This window comes from Danio aesculapii, chromosome 22, assembly GCF_903798145.1.
Source record: "Danio aesculapii chromosome 22, fDanAes4.1, whole genome shotgun sequence".
Classification (NCBI taxonomy): domain Eukaryota; kingdom Metazoa; phylum Chordata; class Actinopteri; order Cypriniformes; family Danionidae; genus Danio; species Danio aesculapii.
The window spans coordinates 16,629,592-16,649,293 of record NC_079456.1 but is presented as its reverse complement, the minus strand read 5'-3'; the positions used below and the strand labels follow the sequence as shown (position 1 = coordinate 16,649,293).

Below are 19,702 nucleotides of genomic sequence, written 5' to 3'. Positions count from 1 at the left end.
TTTGATTTCGTTTATTTCTACAATTCTATGTTGATTATGGTTTTAACAATTCCATTAAAAGAGTACGCTGAAATTTCACTTTGTAAGAATAAACCAACCATCTTAGGTAAAACCGATTATTTTCCTGGGCGTATGTAAAAGATAAAGTATATCTCGGTAGGAAAAAGAAAGTTTCTTAGATAAAGGTGTTGCAAAAGATTTCAAACAAAGGGCAAAATCTTGGTCTTTGATGGCAGTAAAAAGTGAACCCAACGTCTAAAAGCAACACTTGAACTCAAGTTGATCTTTGCGTGAATAAAGCAGTGATTTAAACTAGTTGCTCACAATAGCTTCGTTCACTTTCTATGCAATTCATGTGGCCAGAAATGAAATGAGAGCTCACAGATGTAGATCAAAACAATCAAACCACATGTAAGACGTTGATGTAAACAGTGGCCACGAAATGAGCATCTTTATTGTACAAAAATCGATCTTCATCCATTATGACATGGGTGGGTAACATGCTTGAAAGTATCTCAGTATCCACTTTTATCTTATTTACATTCTTACTGAGAAACGTCCATTATGAGAGCCTCTTGGTACAGAAACATTATGCCAATTTTGAAAAAAAAGAAAGCTTCAGAGGCACTAATGCAACCCAGATGAGCTGTTCCACAATAACCTTTTCCATTTCCTCCATTATAATTCCATCATTTTTGAAAGTCAATGTACATGACTGCCACACATCAAAATAAGCATCCCACTCCCAAATCATCTAGTCAAGTGTTCGGACTTAATCTGGAAGAACAATTATATCATTTGTACCTGCTCCTGACAGTTCAGCAACTCTTGCATGGACCGGATTCTGTCTGCTTTCCCTAGAGGACCACTAGTTTCTTGGACATCAGGAAATGTATGTGGAACTATCGGTCATCTTCAAGGTCTTCAATCCCTCAGGACTGCTGAAGAGTTTCAGCATATCGACCTCCAGAGGGTGAAGATGTCCACTAATGATCAGAGAGTGCAATGGTCCTCCTAGGTCACATGAAGCCAACTCACGCAATGTCCCAGAACGGATGGTCTGATCCTCAGCTCCGACGCGAGCCAGACCAACACAAACGGTCTCCTCTGTCATTGCTGCATTAAAGAAAGAACAGGATAAGATCTTATTTCTGAAGTGTGCATGTGCTCTCAGAGGGCTCTATTTTAACAATCTAAGTGCAGGTGTCAGAATCCACTTTCGCTAATTTAAGGATCGGACAAATGGTCAGCATGCCCAGCGCATTGTCCTTATTCTCTTAATGAGTTATGGATGTAACATGCATTAAACCAAACAGAGTCTCATCTTCCATTCCCTCTAAGATTGAGTTGTGGTCACACACATGGCGGGTTCACCATTTACATGGCAGACTTTGTAAGATAAAAAAAAGTTAAGATTGACTAGTGAGGAAACAGATCTGCTCGTCCACGTTTAAAAGCACACCAGCATCATCACAACATTATATCAATGTAATGAGCCGAATTCCACTAAAGCTCATTGAGGTGAAGGTGCAGGAGTAGATAGTGTTAAGGAGACAATTATAATGTTTTAAATTTTAACCCTTTAATATTTCATATTTAAATATATTTGTGTGCTACTGTGCATGTCTGCGTGTGTAATAAGCAATGTATATGTGCGTTTGAAGCAAATTTGACTCGAGAATGAAGCAAGTTTGACTCGAGAATGAAGCAAATTTGACTCACGGATGAAGCAAATTTGACTCACGGATGAAGCAAATTTAACTCGAGAATGAAGCAAATTTGACTCGAGAATGAAGCAAATTTGACTCGAGAATGAAGCAAATTTGACTCGAGAATGAAGCAAATTTGACTCGAGAATGAAGCAAATTTGACTCGAGAATGAAGCAAATTTGACTCACGAATGAAGCAAATTTGACTCGAGAATGAAGCAAGTTTGACTCGAGAATGAAGCAAGTTTGACTCGAGAATGAAGCAAGTTTGACTCGAGAATGAAGCAAGTTTGACTCGAGAATGAAGCAAATTTGACTCACGGATGAAGCAAATTTGACTCGAGAATGAAGCAAGTTTGACTCGAGAATGAAGCAAGTTTGACTCGAGAATGAAGCAAATTTGACTCGAGAATGAAGCAAGTTTGACTCGAGAATGAAGCAAATTTGACTCACGGATGAAGCAAGTTTGACTCGAGAATGAAGCAAATTTGACTCGAGAATGAAGCAAATTTGACTCACGGATGAAGCAAATTTGACTCGAGAATGAAGCAAGTTTGACTCGAGAATGAAGCAAGTTTGACTCGAGAATGAAGCAAATTTGACTCGAGAATGAAGCAAGTTTGACTCGAGAATGAAGCAAATTTGACTCACGGATGAAGCAAGTTTGACTCGAGAATGAAGCAAGTTTGACTCGAGAATGAAGCAAATTTGACTCACGGATGAAGCAAGTTTGACTCGAGAATGAAGCAAGTTTGACTCGAGAATGAAGCAAATTTGACTCGAGAATGAAGCAAGTTTGACTCGAGAATGAAGCAAATTTGACTCACGGATGAAGCAAGTTTGACTCGAGAATGAAGCAAATTTGACTCGAGAATGAAGCAAATTTGACTCAAGAATGAAGCAAATTTGACTCGAGAATGAAGCAAATTTGACTCGAGAATGAAGCAAATTTGACTCAAGAATGAAGCAAATTTGACTCGAGAATGAAGCAAATTTGACTCGAGAATGAAGCAAATTTGACTCGAGAATGAAGCAAGTTTGACTCGAGAATGAAGCAAATTTGACTCACGGATGAAGCAAGTTTGACTCGAGAATGAAGCAAATTTGACTCACGGATGAAGCAAATTTGACTCGAGAATGAAGCAAATTTGACTCGAGAATGAAGCAAATTTGACTCGAGAATGAAGCAAATTTGACTCACGGATGAAGCAAATTTGACTCGAGAATGAAGCAAATTTGACTCACGGATGAAGCAAATTTGACTCGAGAATGAAGCAAATTTGACTCGAGAATGAAGCAAATTTGACTCGAGAAAAAAGCAAATTTGACTCACGGATGAAGCAAATTTGACTCGAGAATGAAGCAAGTTTGACTCAAGAATGAAGCAAATTTGACTCACGGATGAAGCAAATTTGACTCGAGAATGAAGCAAGTTTGACTCAAGAATGAAGCAAATTTGACTCACGGATGAAGCAAATTTGACTCGAGAAAAAAGCAAATTTGACTCACGAATGAAGCAAATTTGACTCGAGAATGAAGCAAGTTTGACTCAAGAATGAAGCTAATTTGACTCACGGATGAAGCAAATTTGACTCGAGAATGAAGCAAATTTGACTCAAGAATGAAGCAAATTTGACTCACGGATGAAGCAAATTTGACTCGAGAATGAAGCAAATTTGACTCGAGAATGAAGCAAATTTGACTCGAGAATGAAGCAAATTTGACTCGAGAATGAAGCAAATTTGACTCACGAATGAAGCAAATTTGACTCGAGAATGAAGCTAATTTGACTCGAGAATGAAGCAAGTAAGTTTAAAATGTTCACGCATTTTACATGCGAATAGCGAACTTTATTCGTGCGCGCCGCGTCTGGTGTGAACACAGCATAAAACTTTGTTTTTGTCATTTACATTAGTTTGATGGCATATATTTATATGTCAGTATATTTTAGCTGAACTAATAAAATGTAAATAAAGAAATGACGAATTACCTGTAGGTTTTTTTTGACAGTGACCATAATCATGTTTCTTTTCTTAAAATGAAAAATCAATTTTTTCTTTCTATAATTTTCATAAATTTGACACGCGAATGAAGCAAATTTGACTTGTGGTGACCATAATCATGTTTCTTATCTTAACGAAATCGATTTTTGCTTTTTTGTAATACTATGTGAAATCTCTCTCCAGAAGCTAGAAACATTTCAAGATTTCTTTTTTTGTGCTCATCATACTTAAGCAAAGAACTTCAGATATCATGTGCAAATTTATATTGATACTAAGACAAGGCAGTAATCTGACAGCAGCCAGCTGCCTACAATTTCAAGATCATAAACTATTTACAAAAATCACATCTGGAAGACAGGCGTATATACACAGGATTTTGTGAACGTGTTCATTTTCTTTGAATCTTAAAACTAATTCAGAAAGGTTTCTGCGCAAACCTTTCTGCGGCTTTCAATCAAATCTAATCCAATTTTCCATCAATGCCTGCCAGTGCATCTGGTTGGCCAAGCGTCCAGATGGTTTGACAGCAAAGTTCATTCAGGTTTTCATGTGATTTGGACTTTCTTACCCAGTTCCTCATCACGATCCCGTCGGTTCTGTAGTATCTCTAGGAGTTGCTCAGCTGCCTGAGCGACAGTCATGTACCTGGGAGGCTCGTAAATCTTTCGACCCCTAGAAACAACATGAGCAGAGGTATCTCTTATCTTCTATTCATCTGTTTATATCCCCCCAACAGTCTCAAAATTCCAGTTGATGCACAGAACATTGAGCAAGTAGGTCATCGTTAATGCAACTTCAATTTTTCTTAGCATGCATTAGCCATTAACTCGCCGTCAATCTGTCTTTGATGAAATCAGTCGACTTGAGGAAGCTGGAGACATGCTTTGAATTTCTTTTTGGGGGCCTGCAGTGAAGGGCACCAACCTCACCGGACAAGCATCTGACTGTGACCAAAATCATGCGGCGGCATATGGTTATTCCATTTCCGAGTAAATGGTACAACAGTGCCAATAAATCTGGGAGACATTAGCACACTTTCCAGCTCTGAACAGGGAGCACACGCATGGCCTAATGCTGGTCTCCATATAGCGTATATAGTCGAACACTAAAACCCATTTGGGGTTTATGTGGATTGGATATAAAATTACACAAAGTGCGCAACCATGGGGGGAGATAATTACAGGACACCACGGAGAGAGAGCAAGGAGTTTACGACTGTCCTCTACGACATCAAGCTGAAGGGTTTCGGAAAGACTTCAAGTCGACGAAGTTCACTGTTACAGATAAAACATATTTCTGAAAAGTTCAGATGGGAAAATTATACTGTGGCAGTTCTGGAGGCGGCCCAGGGAAGGTCCATGATAACATATCATACGTCCAAGTCAAACAAGCTGCTGCGGTTTTTACTGTTGTTATTTTTTTTCCAGCACAACCAGTCTGGTCCCCCCCCAGAATGTTAACTCAATGTCTGCTGCTAACCACAAATCGACCCACCCGGAAAGGCACCACAGACTTGATATAAATCAGAGAAAGTGAGAGAGAGTCTTACCTCATTAAATTCTCCATGGACTGCTCTTTGACTTTGATATCTGTGAAACAGGGGAGTCGTAAGTGTTGTGCGATACAATAAGCTCAGGTTTTTACTAGGCCTCTCTGGATGTTACTGTCACGTCATAAATAGTGGGGTAACCTCTCCATCTGCGGGCTGTTAACCCCACGCTGTCTGCAGCATGAGTACATTTTCAGACTGCACCTGAGAGGGGCCCGTATTGAGAACAAAGCAAAGACTAATGTACTAATCGTGACCAGTCATGTTCTCGCACCATGTCTGCACTGAAAGCGTCGCTGTTAAATAACGGACAGGTTCAAGGCTAGTCTTTAGTGACAATAAAATAGGACAAGCCCTTTGGTTTCTCATGCAAATGTCAACCTTACCTTGAAAATGTATGATGTTTTCTCCGAAATAGCGGAACTCTTCCCTAGATGATTGTGTAGGTCTGTATTTTACAACACTATAAAAAAATACTCAAATGTCTCTGTCAATGTTTTCAAATCATTTTATTTGATTTACCAAAGTCACACAAGTGCTAATTTCCCATCTGTCACAGAGTTTTCTCATCTATAATGCCTTTTCCTCATGAATAGACAAACGTAATAAAGATAAATAAAGATTGTTTTGTTCTATCAGCTTGTTAAGTCGTGACGTATGGAATACTGCCTCCGGGTCCAAGCCGCTACTCGTTTCAATTGATAAAATATTAGTTTATGACCACTTTTTAGTCATATATCACCAGACAATATTGTGTTACTAATAATGCATTACTGTACGGCATTACTTTAGACAGTAACTAATACTGTAACGCATTTCTTTTTAAATATAGTAACTCCGCTGTCGTTAAATTAAGATGCGTTTGTCCGTTACTTGGTAAGTGAATTAATTTTGGCTGCAGTCTAGCCCACTTCTTCCTGTCTAAAGCAGCGAGGCATTGTGGGAGTGGTGGACGCCAACCAACCATCGTTTAGAAGACGAGTCGTGTATGAGGCACCACACTGGACAAAAGTTAAGCCAAAGCAGAGACAGAATGTGCTCAAGGTACACCAAGTGTGCGCACGAGAGAGACCGAGACGATTAACGTTACTGTTTTTAATTACTATCACTAATACTACTGTGTTTGTTGTTTCTAAAAAAATAAGCACACATTTGTTTTCTGTATAACAAACTTGATTAGTTTAGTAGACACAGACACATTTCTGTAATATTTCAGAACACGTTATTTAAATGTGTAGTGTTGTACTGCTCAGAAAAAATGCTGTGATTTGCATAGCTGTTTTACAACAGCAGAATTTGCACTTTGAATATACACAGCTTAATAAGTTGACATCCCACGTTTAATTTGTGGTTAGTTTGAAAATTGCTCATTGATTTGATTTTTGAGCAGCTGTTATGTTTTTGTTGTATAAATTGCATAAAGTTTATCGTTGTCTATAATAGCAGTTTTGTGTTGTCGAGTTTCACCAAATTGATTCTAAATGATAATTCAGATTACTTTCATTTATTTATTTCATAAAGGTTTCGTGTTTGTTGTATATTGTTGCTAGTTTTCATATTTACGCTGTGAAGGAACATGTTTAAGGGTTAAATACAAACTTTTATGATGCCAAAGAAACTTTAGTTTTTGCTTTTTTGTTTCTGAATATATTATTCAGCTGGGCTTTCACCCAATTTTTAAACACTCATTTAAGTCTGTCTTGTGGCGTTTTAGTTGCAAGAAATTATTTAAAACTGTGAAGCTGATCAACAGTGTATTCTCCATGCAGCACTGAAGTGATGTTATAAGGACATTAATAAGACCATTAAAAGGTTCTTTGGAAAACTCAAAAATGACCTTTAACAGTAATGCTTTACTTTTTGGTGTATTTAATCGATAAATTAATCGAGCTACTTTTTGAATGAAGTAACTAGTAACTGTAACTAATGACTATTTTTCAGTAACTAACACAACCCTGTACATCACACATTAAAGTGAATTTTATATAAAATCATGGTGTACACAACAATATCTGGACTTGCTGCATCACAGACATGAATATTTGAACAATTTATAAAAAACGTATCACTTTCTCGACATTGGATATTAGGCATGGTTATATATATATAGCGATTGGGATTTTCAAAAGTAATACAGCACTTTGTAAACATTCATTTTTACCATTTGTTGAGCCTCCCTGTGCAGTTTGACAGAGAGCTCTGACTCAGAAGCCGCTTCGCGTGATGTAACTTAACAAGCAGATAGACTCTTATCCATGTTATGCAGTTTAATTCACGGAATTTCTATAATATGTTGTAAACTGTGAACTCACATCCATACCGCATGTTTATTTGCTTCATTTAAAATATAAAAGATGTTTACAGATTGATATTTTACTAATCTCTCAACTCTTTGCTCCTTTGGTTTTGGGAAATATAAACAGATGTTTCAATATAGACCATTTTGAGGGATGTAAACAATATATAGCTTCCAAGAATCTAAAATGAGCCACATATTGATAAATAATGTTATAATAGCCGTTTTAACATTAAGTTTTGATTGAATTGCCTCTTGTTACAGTTATGAAATAGTTTGATAACAAGCAGGAAATGTTCATGGGCCAATGACATGACCACATTGAAATGGTCTATACTGTTAACATACAATCTCTGAGTTTAAGCTTCAAGTTTTCCTGTAAACATCACATCCATTAGGCTGGAATTGTAGTCTTTTTTTACCTTATCCTCTAAAAAAAGGGGCCGAAATAGAAACAGCTGTCAGAATTTTTATTTAATTTGGTTTTGGGATTTAAACTATAAACACCCTTAAATAAAGTGACCAATAATTGCCCGCCTGATTAATAGCCCATGTCTTGTTAGCAGCGTTATGATGAATGGATGTGGTGTTTAGCTCCTGTGTTTAGTCTATGAGTGTGTGTGTGCTTTTGTTGTGTCTGCTGGTTATTGTGTTAGATAAGCGCTCTTGCGGCCAAGGCCGGACGGGGAGGTGTTCAATTCCCGCCTCCCTCTGTTTGCTTTTGAATAATGAGGTTAATAACACTGATCCCTCTCCTGCTCATTTTTGTCCTCGCTCTTGCTCTCCGAATGCTCAGCTGGGTTACACCTGGGGACTCCCGCCCCTCCCCCCCATTTCCCGCCAGCCAATGAGACGCAAGCACAACCAGCAGACTATGATTTTTGACCAACATTCATTACCAAAGACGAACTCCAATGGGAAATCCCACTGGTACTTTGGAAGATGTGGGGTTTATTAAGAGTTGGCTGGAAATCTCTAAGGCACACAGATATAAACGTAAATTATTTGCCACCATCTGCCTTGGGGGTACCAAACCGCTTGCAGTGGGTCCAAGTTTAATGCGTGCCCCGAAGGGAAATACCCATTTGATGGGATGTCAAAATAAAGGGGTTGTCTGGATTTGACACATTCATTGCTATAGTAGCTTTGTCTACATCCGGAGACGCAAATTCGATTTAGGCCTCATTTACACGAATACATTTTAGTTTCATCTAGCGTTTCGGAAAAGATCTCCATCCACACTATACCACTGAAAACGAGCATCCCGATCACACACACACACTCTGGCATGTGCTGCAGTGTATGCGGACGTCTGAGCCCCAGGCACTAAATGGGTGATTTGAGCAAAAAAAAAAAAACAGATCCGAGCAGCGAACATCAGACATTTCTTCAAGGATTTAAGGCTGGATCACATCTCACCATTGTTGTTAAACGTGATATTTAATTCACTTTGTCTCTATCTAATGACTCTTCAGTCTTTTGAATCTATTACTTGTTCTCAGGTAATGCATTTTTGCTGAGCGCAAAGATAAGTTTTGTAACCACGTACACTGATTCTGCGTATTGACCTTTATTTCCTATATTGTATACATTTATTGTACATTATACTTACCATTATTGATTATTAAATCTGATATTCAGCAAAATACTTTTTCAATTATATCAGTGTTTCCCCTAGGTTTACAGTTTTGTGTGTTTGGGGGGGGGGTGGGGGTGGGGGGGTCATCATGGCGTTAATTTGTTTCTTTTAATGACAGCAATTAATGACTGAACAATTATTTGAACTGTACGACCGTTAAGCTAAAATTTAACATTTACTTTTATTTCTTTTTTTATCCACAAAGTGTGCAGCTTTTGTCACTGCAGTGTATTTTTCTGAGCTTCCGTGAGATAGATATTGATATAAGTATACTTACTAAATAAAGTATACTTTTCTTATACTTGACCTTTACTTAAGTATACTTCTTTTTCCTAAAGATGTATTTGCTGACTTAATTACTAAGATCAGTCTTGTACAGCTAGGCACAGTATTGTCGCTCTGACAGCCAAGTTGGGTCAAAGCTAGGGATGCTCCGATCAGGATTTTTGCTGCCAATATCGAGTACCTACTACATTTGCAGCAGTAGAAGAAGCCGTTGTGGGTCTTTTTTTCTTATATAATAAATTAGTTGCTCCTTAGACGATGAAAACAAAAACGCAATAAACGTTGTTTTCATAGTACATTTTTCTTATCGGATATAAAAAGTTGATCCTATTCATGTTTTTATGCTCATTTTCAAAGTTTATTCACATCGTGGCGTTTTCATTGTTTTTATGCTATATTCTACAATGCCAAATACCAAAACACAGCTAGTGACAATTGTAGATGTGTGCTTTTGGGGGGCATGTGCGCTAAGGAGAGCCTACCAACTGTGCGACATCATACAACATTCTGTCTAATTATAAAAGACTCGAAGGAAGTGCTTACCCAGCAGGCACAGCGTGTGCAGGCCCATATCCCTGTTCTTCTTGATCTTATCATAGAAGCTCTCAGGTCTCCACGTGTCTGTCCAAAACACAATAGACACCGTCTCTCCGAAGTTGTAAAGCTGAGGGGGAAAACGCAATCTTAATCACATTGAAATTACCCTACTCACACTATATCCATGTTTGTATGGAGCAGAATGTTCAATTTTCAGTAGCTCAGATCTTTCCATCGGCAAGGTGCTTCCTGTTATTCATTAAGCATGACATCACTGCGAAAACTAGAGTGCTGCACAGCTGACACAACAGAGTGTCATTACTGCACACGGACTCATTGTTGCTGGCTTTATGTCCTAGAGGTCGTGTGATGTATGCAGGACAAAGGTAGGGATTAAGTCGTCCCGCATTTACCAAGCCAGTTAGTGAAGTCCACTAGTGAACTACAGCAGTAAGCATTTAAAAACAATCAAAATCAACTATATTTATATTAGGACAATTTAAAAAAACTATTTTGATCCAATTGGCGACTACTGTAGATGCAATTCCTTTTGATTAGCTATCACAAATTCAATAGTACTGAAGTCTGAAGTATCCACATGAGCACTTCAATTAACCTGAACAAGAGACTCAATTAATGAATTGCCTGAACAATTTAAGTAAGATGTCCAGATCCGATAGGCCCTGATTTCCCATCATGTGGTTTCAGACTCCATCAGTATCGGACGTTTACTCCCGATCAGGACTCGAATATATATATATATATATATATATATATATATATATATATATATATATATATATATATATATATATATATATATCTGGACATCCTTACTTAAATTGTTCAGGCAATTCATTCATATATATATATACCCACACACACAGTTGAAGTAAGAATTAATAGCCCCCCTGTTTATTTTATTTTTTTCCCAATTTCTGCTTAACGGAGAGAAGATTTTTTTTTCCAACACATTTCTAAACATAATAGTTTTAATAACTCATTTCTAACAACGGATTTATTTTATCTTTGCCATGATGACAGTAAATAATTCTTGACTAGATATTTTTCAAGACACTTCTATACAGCTTAAAGTGACATTTAAAGGCTTAACTAGGTTAATTAGGTAAACTAGGCAGGTTAGGGTAATTAGGCAAGTTATTGTATAATGATGGTTTGTTCTGTAGACTATCGAAAAAACACATACATACATACATACATATACACACACACACACACACACACACACACACACACACACACACACACACACACACACACACACACATCTATACATCTTTATATATATATATATACACACACACACACACACACATTTAAATATATATATATTAGTGGTGGGCTGTTATTGGCGTGAACGCGCTACGTTGACACGAGACTCTTCTCGAGCGATAAAAAAATATCGCCGTTAATCTATTCTCAAAGTTGGGTTGGGAGCTGGGTCTATTCTACGCAAGCTATGATGACTTTCACCTTGATATTTTACTGCGGATGTATACCTGACCGGTGAGCCGTCTGACAAAAAAGTGCCCTTCTTAATCAAATCAGCAGAATGCCCTTCTGTATCTTTCAGTTACTTCAAAGACACTACTGACCACGCTTACATGGATATCTGTAATCTAGTTATTTGCCTTAATAGACAATAATATATTTAAGGTGTTTACGTGAAGTGCTTTTATGCAAGAGTTTCCTGTAATTTTGCGTGACTTTAACTGCAGTTTGGCAGTTTCACTTTAACTCATGAACATTTCATTCATGCCCCCGTGACAAACTGGGGTATCAGACGCAAATAAGGAGTAAGGACTGGTGAGAGTGTTATGGAATTTAATAACGCACACCAAATAGAAAGAAAAAAACTTCAGCATTTCACAATGTGTGTGTGTGTATATATACATATTATAGGTGGGCATAGATACATTTTTTTAATCTAGATTAGTTTCACTGTAATCTTGGAATTAATCTACATTACTCTAAATTAAAATGGCTCATTTGAATTCTGCCGAAGGCATTCAGAATATGTTTGCTACCCAAATAATGACTAAATATAAGTCTTTGTAAGAGGAAGTAAGGGGTAGAATTTGGATTGGGCCTTCAGTACTGACTGGTACAGAAATTCAGTATCATTACAATACTAGTCTGGCATTTATACTACATAGATTTCAGTATTTACCAAATTTTATTTTAGAAAGACAGGGAAAAAAGAATGGATAGGGAAATGGATGTGGAACACTTTTTGCCCAATTAAATGCCGTATACAACAGTGAAATTACTTCTCACTTATAATGTGCCAAAATTAGAATACACAAGAAAAGATTGGAAACTTCTGAGAATCTAAGATCATTATTCAAATCTACAATGTAGAAGGGTTGTCACTATACTAGAATTCAATTCCAATCGGTACCGAAATTTCAAAAACATCCATTTCCCGCGAACATTTAAGCTCTACTGAGGACGTTCTTAAACAGCGCTGAGTTGCCAATGTGTTCACAAGCTCAACATAAATCATTTATGTTGAGCAGGTGAACACAATGGCAAATCAGCGCTATTCAAGAAAGTGCTCAACTGCGCTGAAATGTTCGCGGGAAATGGACGTTTTTGAAATTTCGGTACCGATTGGAATTTCAGTATCGTGTCAAACCTACTATGTAGGAAGTATACCAAAACACATCCTTATCAAACAATCCTTGAATTTTAGAAACAAAATTTGAGGCTTTTTTTTAACACAGATTTTGCTAATACAAACTTTTGCCACTCTTTTTTTGAGCCATTCCAATTTTCTGAAAGCTCCAATTAGTGCAACTTGATCTGCACCCAAACACAGTAACTGCAAAGAGTGTGTTAACCTACCAAATCCCTTTTGTAGCCTAGAGCGGCAGCTGCGGTAGGTGATTTAGGGCCTGCTTTTCCTACCAAAATAATATCCTTTAGAAAAGGCAGCGCTGATCTCAGATCATCTTTGAACGCATATCGTGAGCTTAGGGCGGCATCTGGGGCCTCTTGGTACACAAAGCTGCCCTGACAGGTCAATACAGGGGGCTGTTATTGATGGCCACTAGGCTTCCTTGATAGACTCCGTTGGGACGCCTACGACACAATGGCCGCAATGCCGTTTGATCACTTTCACGAGAGACTGGGCACGAATGAAGCATGATCATGAAATTCATTCTTGGGAGACGTACACGCTGATAATGGAACCATGGGAAATCTTAAAAATTGAAGTTGTGAAAGTGGCAAGCAAAAAGGGTCAACATTATCAACAGTTTATGATTTGCATTTGGAAATTTCACGCAAAGTTATAAACTGGATTTTGTTAAAAAAGTTCAAATAAACGCTTCTTTAGCCTTACCTGCAATCCACAGCAGCCCACTGCATTCATGATGGAGGCATTGTGAATAACGCGGTACTGTATCCCAGCATTCAATGCTCGCAAAACCAGGTCACTGTGGGTCGTGGCTCTGGAGAAAAGCAAAAAATGCAGCGTATATCAATCCAAAACATGGCCCTTTATCAGCATTTCTCTTACTGCCGTGTTGGGCTGTTTACAATGTGGAAGCAACCCAAATTGCGCCACAGACGCTTATCCTTTTCCATCTCGAATATATCATTAAACTTTATTAAACCCACACATTCTTAAGCGCAGGCAAACGAGGAGTCAGACCCCTGTCCCCCTCCCAATATGTGGGTTTCAGTGGTTTTGGATGGAAAAAACAAAAAGCCTAAAAGCGAGCGAGAAAGGAACGTGTGGCGTAATTAGCTCATCACTTTTTGGTGCCTTTCCAAAGTAGCCAAACCTCAGATGTCCAAATCCCACTTCTCAATAGATAATGTTGCACCCAAGAGCATTGGTGCACCACCATTCTGTGGCTCAAATATTGTGAATAATAGAATTTTTTTCCATTATCTATCATCAATCATGCTGTAGAAAGCATTTCCGATGGGGTTTTTCTTAATTTCACTTGACGCCATTATTATTAAGATCAGACTGGAGACAAACTAATGTGAACATTTCTCCAATTATTTTTTGGTGATAAAGCTTTCCAGTGAAAGTCTGTTTTTATATTTTCTGATGAGTAATTGCATTCATTGTGGGATTGTGGCATGAGTGATGGTTAAGAGTGAGGCAAAACGAGAAACTTGAGGTACATCATATGACAAATATGCACTGAAACCTCAATGTAATCCAAGAGAAATCAAACTGCTTTAACTTTATTTCAAACAAAATCAGGCCAAATACATATTAGAGCTGGAAAAGATAACAGGCTTACATTGATGTATTATTTAGCACTGACTAGACCTGTACGATTAACCGTTTATAAACCAGAATCGCCATTTAAAAGGGTGCGATTTTCAAATCACAAAAGCTGAAATTATTTTGATGCGGTATCAAATGTGGTGACAAGCATATAGTTTTTGAAAGTTCTGACAGTTCGTAAGCACATTACACAGTAGGGGTGTCAAAATTAATTGTTTCTTTGGTGCACCGCGATGCAGACGTGGGTAATTTGGTATCGGTTCAGTAATAATCATAACCGGTTATTATGTACTGACGTCATTTATCTCATATGCGCTATAGCTGACTATGGCGAGGGAGGCGAGTGGCTGAGCGCGAGTATTTACAACACTCCCAACTACTTAAAAACAAAGAAACTGACTGTGCACAATTTCACTGCATGTGCGTTTGCTGGATCAGTCTTTCACTGACACCTACAGCAGAAGACTCTATTTCACTGCGATTAAGAAAATGAAAGTAAACTTTATTTATCTCTTTCTCTTTCTCACTCACTGTGGCCCATTTGACCTGCTGGTGTGACTTTTCCTCTCCTTTCAGCTGTTTTACACCAATACTTCTGGATACAGAAACGGCTACGTGCCTGCAGAGTTTTCTCCAGCGTGTCTATCATGAATAAGCTGTGATCTAGCGAGGGTCGTTCTTGAATGATTCGTTCATTTTGAACTAATCTTTTGTATGACTCGAGAGCGGCGAGTCCTTTCGGAGTGATTCGTTCATTTGCGCATGCGCACAATTGTGCAGGGGAGCAGAAGATTTGATTCTTTTTCGAGTCTTCTATAAGATTTAAGTCGTTCGTTCATCACATGAAAGACATTTGATTCGTTCATTTTTCAAGTCTTCAGATTTGATTCATCTCTCTTTCCATGCTGCCACGTGATGAACGAATGACTCAAAAACCAGAAAACTCGAGTGGTGAACGAATCATGGCTCCTTTCGGCTCCGACTGTGTGCATTGTTTAAGCTTAACTTATATGGGTCTGTGTGACGTGAACGAAGCACTCAAATTTGAAGACCTGTCAAAAGAGGTGAGCTGATAATCATAGACAAAACACCAGGTAAACAATAAATGAGGATTTTCTCTTTCTTATAGCATTCTATTTATGACTTGTTTGTAGTGTGGTCAACGGCTGGGCTAGTTGTAGATTAGTTTGGAAGCAACTTGTAACATTTTAATAATATTTTGGCAAATTGAAAGAAAAGAACGAAATGACTCTAAAAATGATTCGTTCATCTCAATGAACAAGACTCAAAGGTCCAAGTCAGTAAAATGACCTGAACTTCCAATCACTACTGTGATCGCCGTTTCCGCTCATCACTCATCTGTGAAGAGCGCAGCGCGTAAGAGCCAATCGCAGCCCTTTTTGTTGGCATTTCTCATGACAACAGACAACTTTATTGGAAAAAATGGCACCAATGTTTAAAAGGTTTTAAATAAACAGTAGCATAGTGTTGCATACTTTGATTACGCTTGGTCTATTTTTGGTGCTGTTAAAACCGGTAAAGCCTAGATAGGATACAGCTGCGGATCCGCACATCAATATAGCATTATTTTTGTGACACTGTATAACAATAATGAATATTTTGACAGTACTGTGACAGTTGGGTTTAGGGTTGAAGTAGCGGTAGACGTTAATAAAATAAAATGTATTGGATAATATAATAAATAACATAAATAATACTCGGTACAACGGCTGTTTTTACAGAACTGTGACGGTTGAGTTTAGGGTTGGGGTAGTGTAGACGTTAATAAAATACAATTTAATAAATTATATAAATAACTCTCGTTAACTTCCGGCTGCAACCGTATCTGATTTAGCAACAACCTTTAAAACTACCACATCAAACCTGTAGCCCTTTTAAACATGGTAGCACATCACATTTTAAATTGCATATCACAATTTTGATCTGAGAAATCTTAATTTGATTCTTTTTCTTCCAATCGTGCAGCTCTAACACTGACAATTATTTTATCTCTTTTTCTTATTTTAACAGTCTATTGCTAATGGGTTCTAAATACACACACAATGGGTCACAGGAGGGGTGAGGTGATCAACAGTATTGGCTTGGGATGGACGTCATTATGCATCTTAACCAATGAGAACATTTGTAATGGGCCTAATGCAGGGTTCACATCAAACATGGAACGCCACACCGCTCGCTCTTAATTTTTACTCACAGGAGGTTTTTTGACTTCACACTAATTTTCTGCTTGATTTTAATCATTTAAACTTGTGCAAAAGACTTGATTAAGGTGAATTCTGTGCATTTGCATTGACTTTTTGTAATCTACTTACGAAAATCATTAATATTGTATTTTTTCAAAAACCAAAACTTTTAAAATTAAAGTGGGTTTAAACAACTTTTGGACTCATTGATGAATTTCGCATTTAAGAATGCAATTTATTGCAGAAAAATCATGCAATTAATCATAATTTTTTACAAAAAATGATCAATGCCCAGAACTCATTTTTTTGGGTGGCTGCCATTGGGTATATGCTGCTGTGTTTTACAAAACAATTTTACCCCTAAAAAAAATTTAATATTTTGAGTATGGCTGCACAATATATCGTTTCAGCATCGAGCAGGGATCTGCAATGTAGTTGGGATTATAGTTGACAGACATTACAGTAAACAACATAGTAATTTCATATTTTAACCTTAGAGTCAAAGTTTATTGTTTGTATGTGTTTTTAAGACCTGACTGTAAGAATTTAAAGCAAATTTAAGCCATTTGGGCACAATAAATGAAATGTTGTAACTAAAAGATGAATTGTTGATTTTATAATAAGGTACCTAAAATGATGCAGTGTTATTATTATAATTATACGGTGATTTAAATCATTTCTGCTTCTGAATACAGAAAATCATAAATCATTGTTTATTTGCATATTTTTCCTGTTGTATTTAACTTTGCTTGTCATTTTTTAAATGATATTTCATGCAGATATGCTCCTCTACAGTATCATCCCAATTGATCTAAAATTATGAACTCTTTACAAGCTATTCAAGTCATCTGCTGAAACTGCACTTTTATCGCAGTGAATGAAAATATTGCAATGTCAGTTTTATCCAATATCATGCAGCCCTAATTTTGAGTATTTCGAGGCCCTAAATCTTCATTGAGAGTATGACTGATTTTAATTCATGTTGGATCAGCACATGTATGTATCAGATTTTTTTTATTTAGCTTTATCAGCAGAGATTGACTTCTGTAGGTGTTATTCTTACCCGAAAGGATCACCAACTACCAGAAAAGCCACATCACAGACATCTGCTCCTTTCAGGATCTCATCCGCCTGTTGCTCCACCATATCTCTGTCTGCCAGGAGCAACTCGCGCCCATAATACTCCTCCTGAGACAACATAATGGCAGCATAATCATGAGTGTGATATAACAATACTGCAGATTAACATGCACTTAATCTTTTATTTTTAAAAGGTATGTGTTTAAATTGATTGTCACGTGTTTTAAACAGTTTACAACTTTATCATCTAAAAGATTGATTAAAAGTCATTACAATATTATGCAAATATGAACAAAAAGATTAAATATATAAATGAGCATACACAAATATAAATATCTCATATTGTGTAGATTTTATTTAATATAAATGGTTTTGTTAAGTGTTAAATGTAAATGATTTCATGGACTTGAATAAAATACCAAGAATACACTGTAAGATTAACATTAAGTCAAACTTTGCTAAAACTGACTAATTTGTTCCTTCATTTTAGAAAATCAGGGCCACGTTGAACAGTTTATTGATTAAGAGTTTGGTCACTAAACATCCTTAGAAATAGAAAGACAATACATTAAATTAACTCAATTAAAACTAAAATTGATATGTTTAATATTTCTCTTGATTGTTCATGTTTATTAAAACTTTATTTCATGTTTTCCCACCACATATTAATTTGGTTTACTCATTTTTGGACTGTGATCTTAAGCTTTTTGCTAGATTACTTGCAGTTTGGGGTTTTGGTCTTGAATAATATAATAAATATGCACAGATATATTATTGTAAAGCATCCTTTAAAAGATATAAATATAAAAAGGGAGAGCTGTGAGGGGTTTACTCATATATGCTTGGCACTGTATATAGTTTTCAAATGTATAATATAATATAATATAATATAATATAATATAATATAATATAATATAATATAATATAATATAATATAATATAATATAATATAACAATAGCGTCACATACCAAAGCGTCCTTCCCGACGGTCAGTATGGATGTGTAAGCTTCCAGATAAACACGACTGCACTGCCGGATGATCTCCAGCCCTTTGACAGTGATGTCTTTAGCATCACCCAGACCAAGACCGACCAAATATAACATCTCTAAAGCGCAGATGACACCACAGTGCACGGGTTCACGTTGCTGAAAGACTCAATCATTAAATAATACGTTCATAAGCGCTTTAGAGACATGTAAAAGAGCTGTCTGTCACCGAATGTAATGCAACTTTTAATGTTGTGCAGAACTCGCATGGTACCACATGGAGAAACTGACAACCGGCTGCCGTAAAGCGTAGAGGAGATCACGACAGTGTCGCACGCTGTAACCGTTGAAACTACTGTAAGCAACGGAGACTCAAGTATCTGACTAAACTTGAAGTAAAAAAAATAAGACGATAAACAGGTAATAATTGCCCGGAAGCCATTTTAGAGTAGTAAAAGTACTATATTATCAATATATATATATATAATATCTATAAAAATATTCATTCGCATAATTGTACAAATTTAACCTAAAAGTTTGTACTTGCATAATGTTGTAATGTAAACATTCACATTTCATGTGATATCGCTAGTATTATTGTTGCTGTTTATGTGGCTTAAATTTAGCTTAAGCCTAGTAGTCTTAAGCCTATTAGTATTATTAATAGTTATTATGACAAAATAATATTATTATAGAGAAGTGTGTGTGTGTTTACTATTATATCAACTCCCTGAATTAACTTGAATTATATTACGGTATCCTACACAGAAAGAACCTACGTATACATATATATATTTTTTTTTATTTTTTCCAGGGTTTTCACCTTTATTGGATAGGACAGTAGAGAGTATTGACAGGGAAGCAGAGAGAGGGGAAGGATCAGCATAGGACCATGAGGCAGAATCGAACTCAGGTCACCGTGAGCACCGGAGTGCATGTGTCAACGCGCTAACCACTACACTACTGGCAACATATATATATTCTAATATAGGTTTTTAATATATGTGACATATATAAAATAGGTAATTTTCCTATTCTATATGTACATATATTTACATATATGTGTACAGGTATGTGTACATACATGCATACATGTACCTATATAGGTACATATATGCAAATATTTAAATATGTGTGCAT

At 36.8% G+C, this 19,702-nt stretch overlaps 1 protein-coding gene across 1 annotated transcript; it reads right to left on the bottom strand.

Moving 5' to 3' along the window:
* Nucleotides 1–425: 425 nt before the first annotated feature.
* Nucleotides 426–18,852, bottom strand: dph5 (diphthamide biosynthesis 5). The gene is made up of 7 exons (XM_056447294.1): nt 18,545–18,852; nt 17,559–17,683; nt 13,386–13,494; nt 10,025–10,145; nt 5,262–5,301; nt 4,281–4,384; nt 426–1,116 (listed from the first exon to the last, which is right to left on the bottom strand). Exons 1-7 carry the CDS (start codon nt 18,677–18,679, stop codon nt 884–886), a joined length of 867 nt encoding a protein of 288 aa, XP_056303269.1. The 5' UTR covers nt 18,680–18,852; the 3' UTR covers nt 426–883.
* Nucleotides 18,853–19,702: the final 850 nt, after the last annotated feature.

What these genes read in the sequence shown, in the direction of transcription:
- dph5 (XM_056447294.1), bottom strand. Translation starts at nt 18,679, where the DNA reads ATGTTATATTTGGTCGGTCTTGGTCTGGGTGATGCTAAAGACATCACT. An exon ending in GTAGTTGGTGATCCTTTCGG is followed by an intron (nt 13,495 to 17,558) that starts GTAAGAATAACA and finishes GCTTTTCTCCAG; the next exon opens with AGCCACGACCCACAGTGACC. An exon ending in TGGGCTGCTGTGGATTGCAG is followed by an intron (nt 10,146 to 13,385) that starts GTAAGGCTAAAG and finishes TTTCCCCCTCAG; the next exon opens with CTTTACAACTTCGGAGAGAC.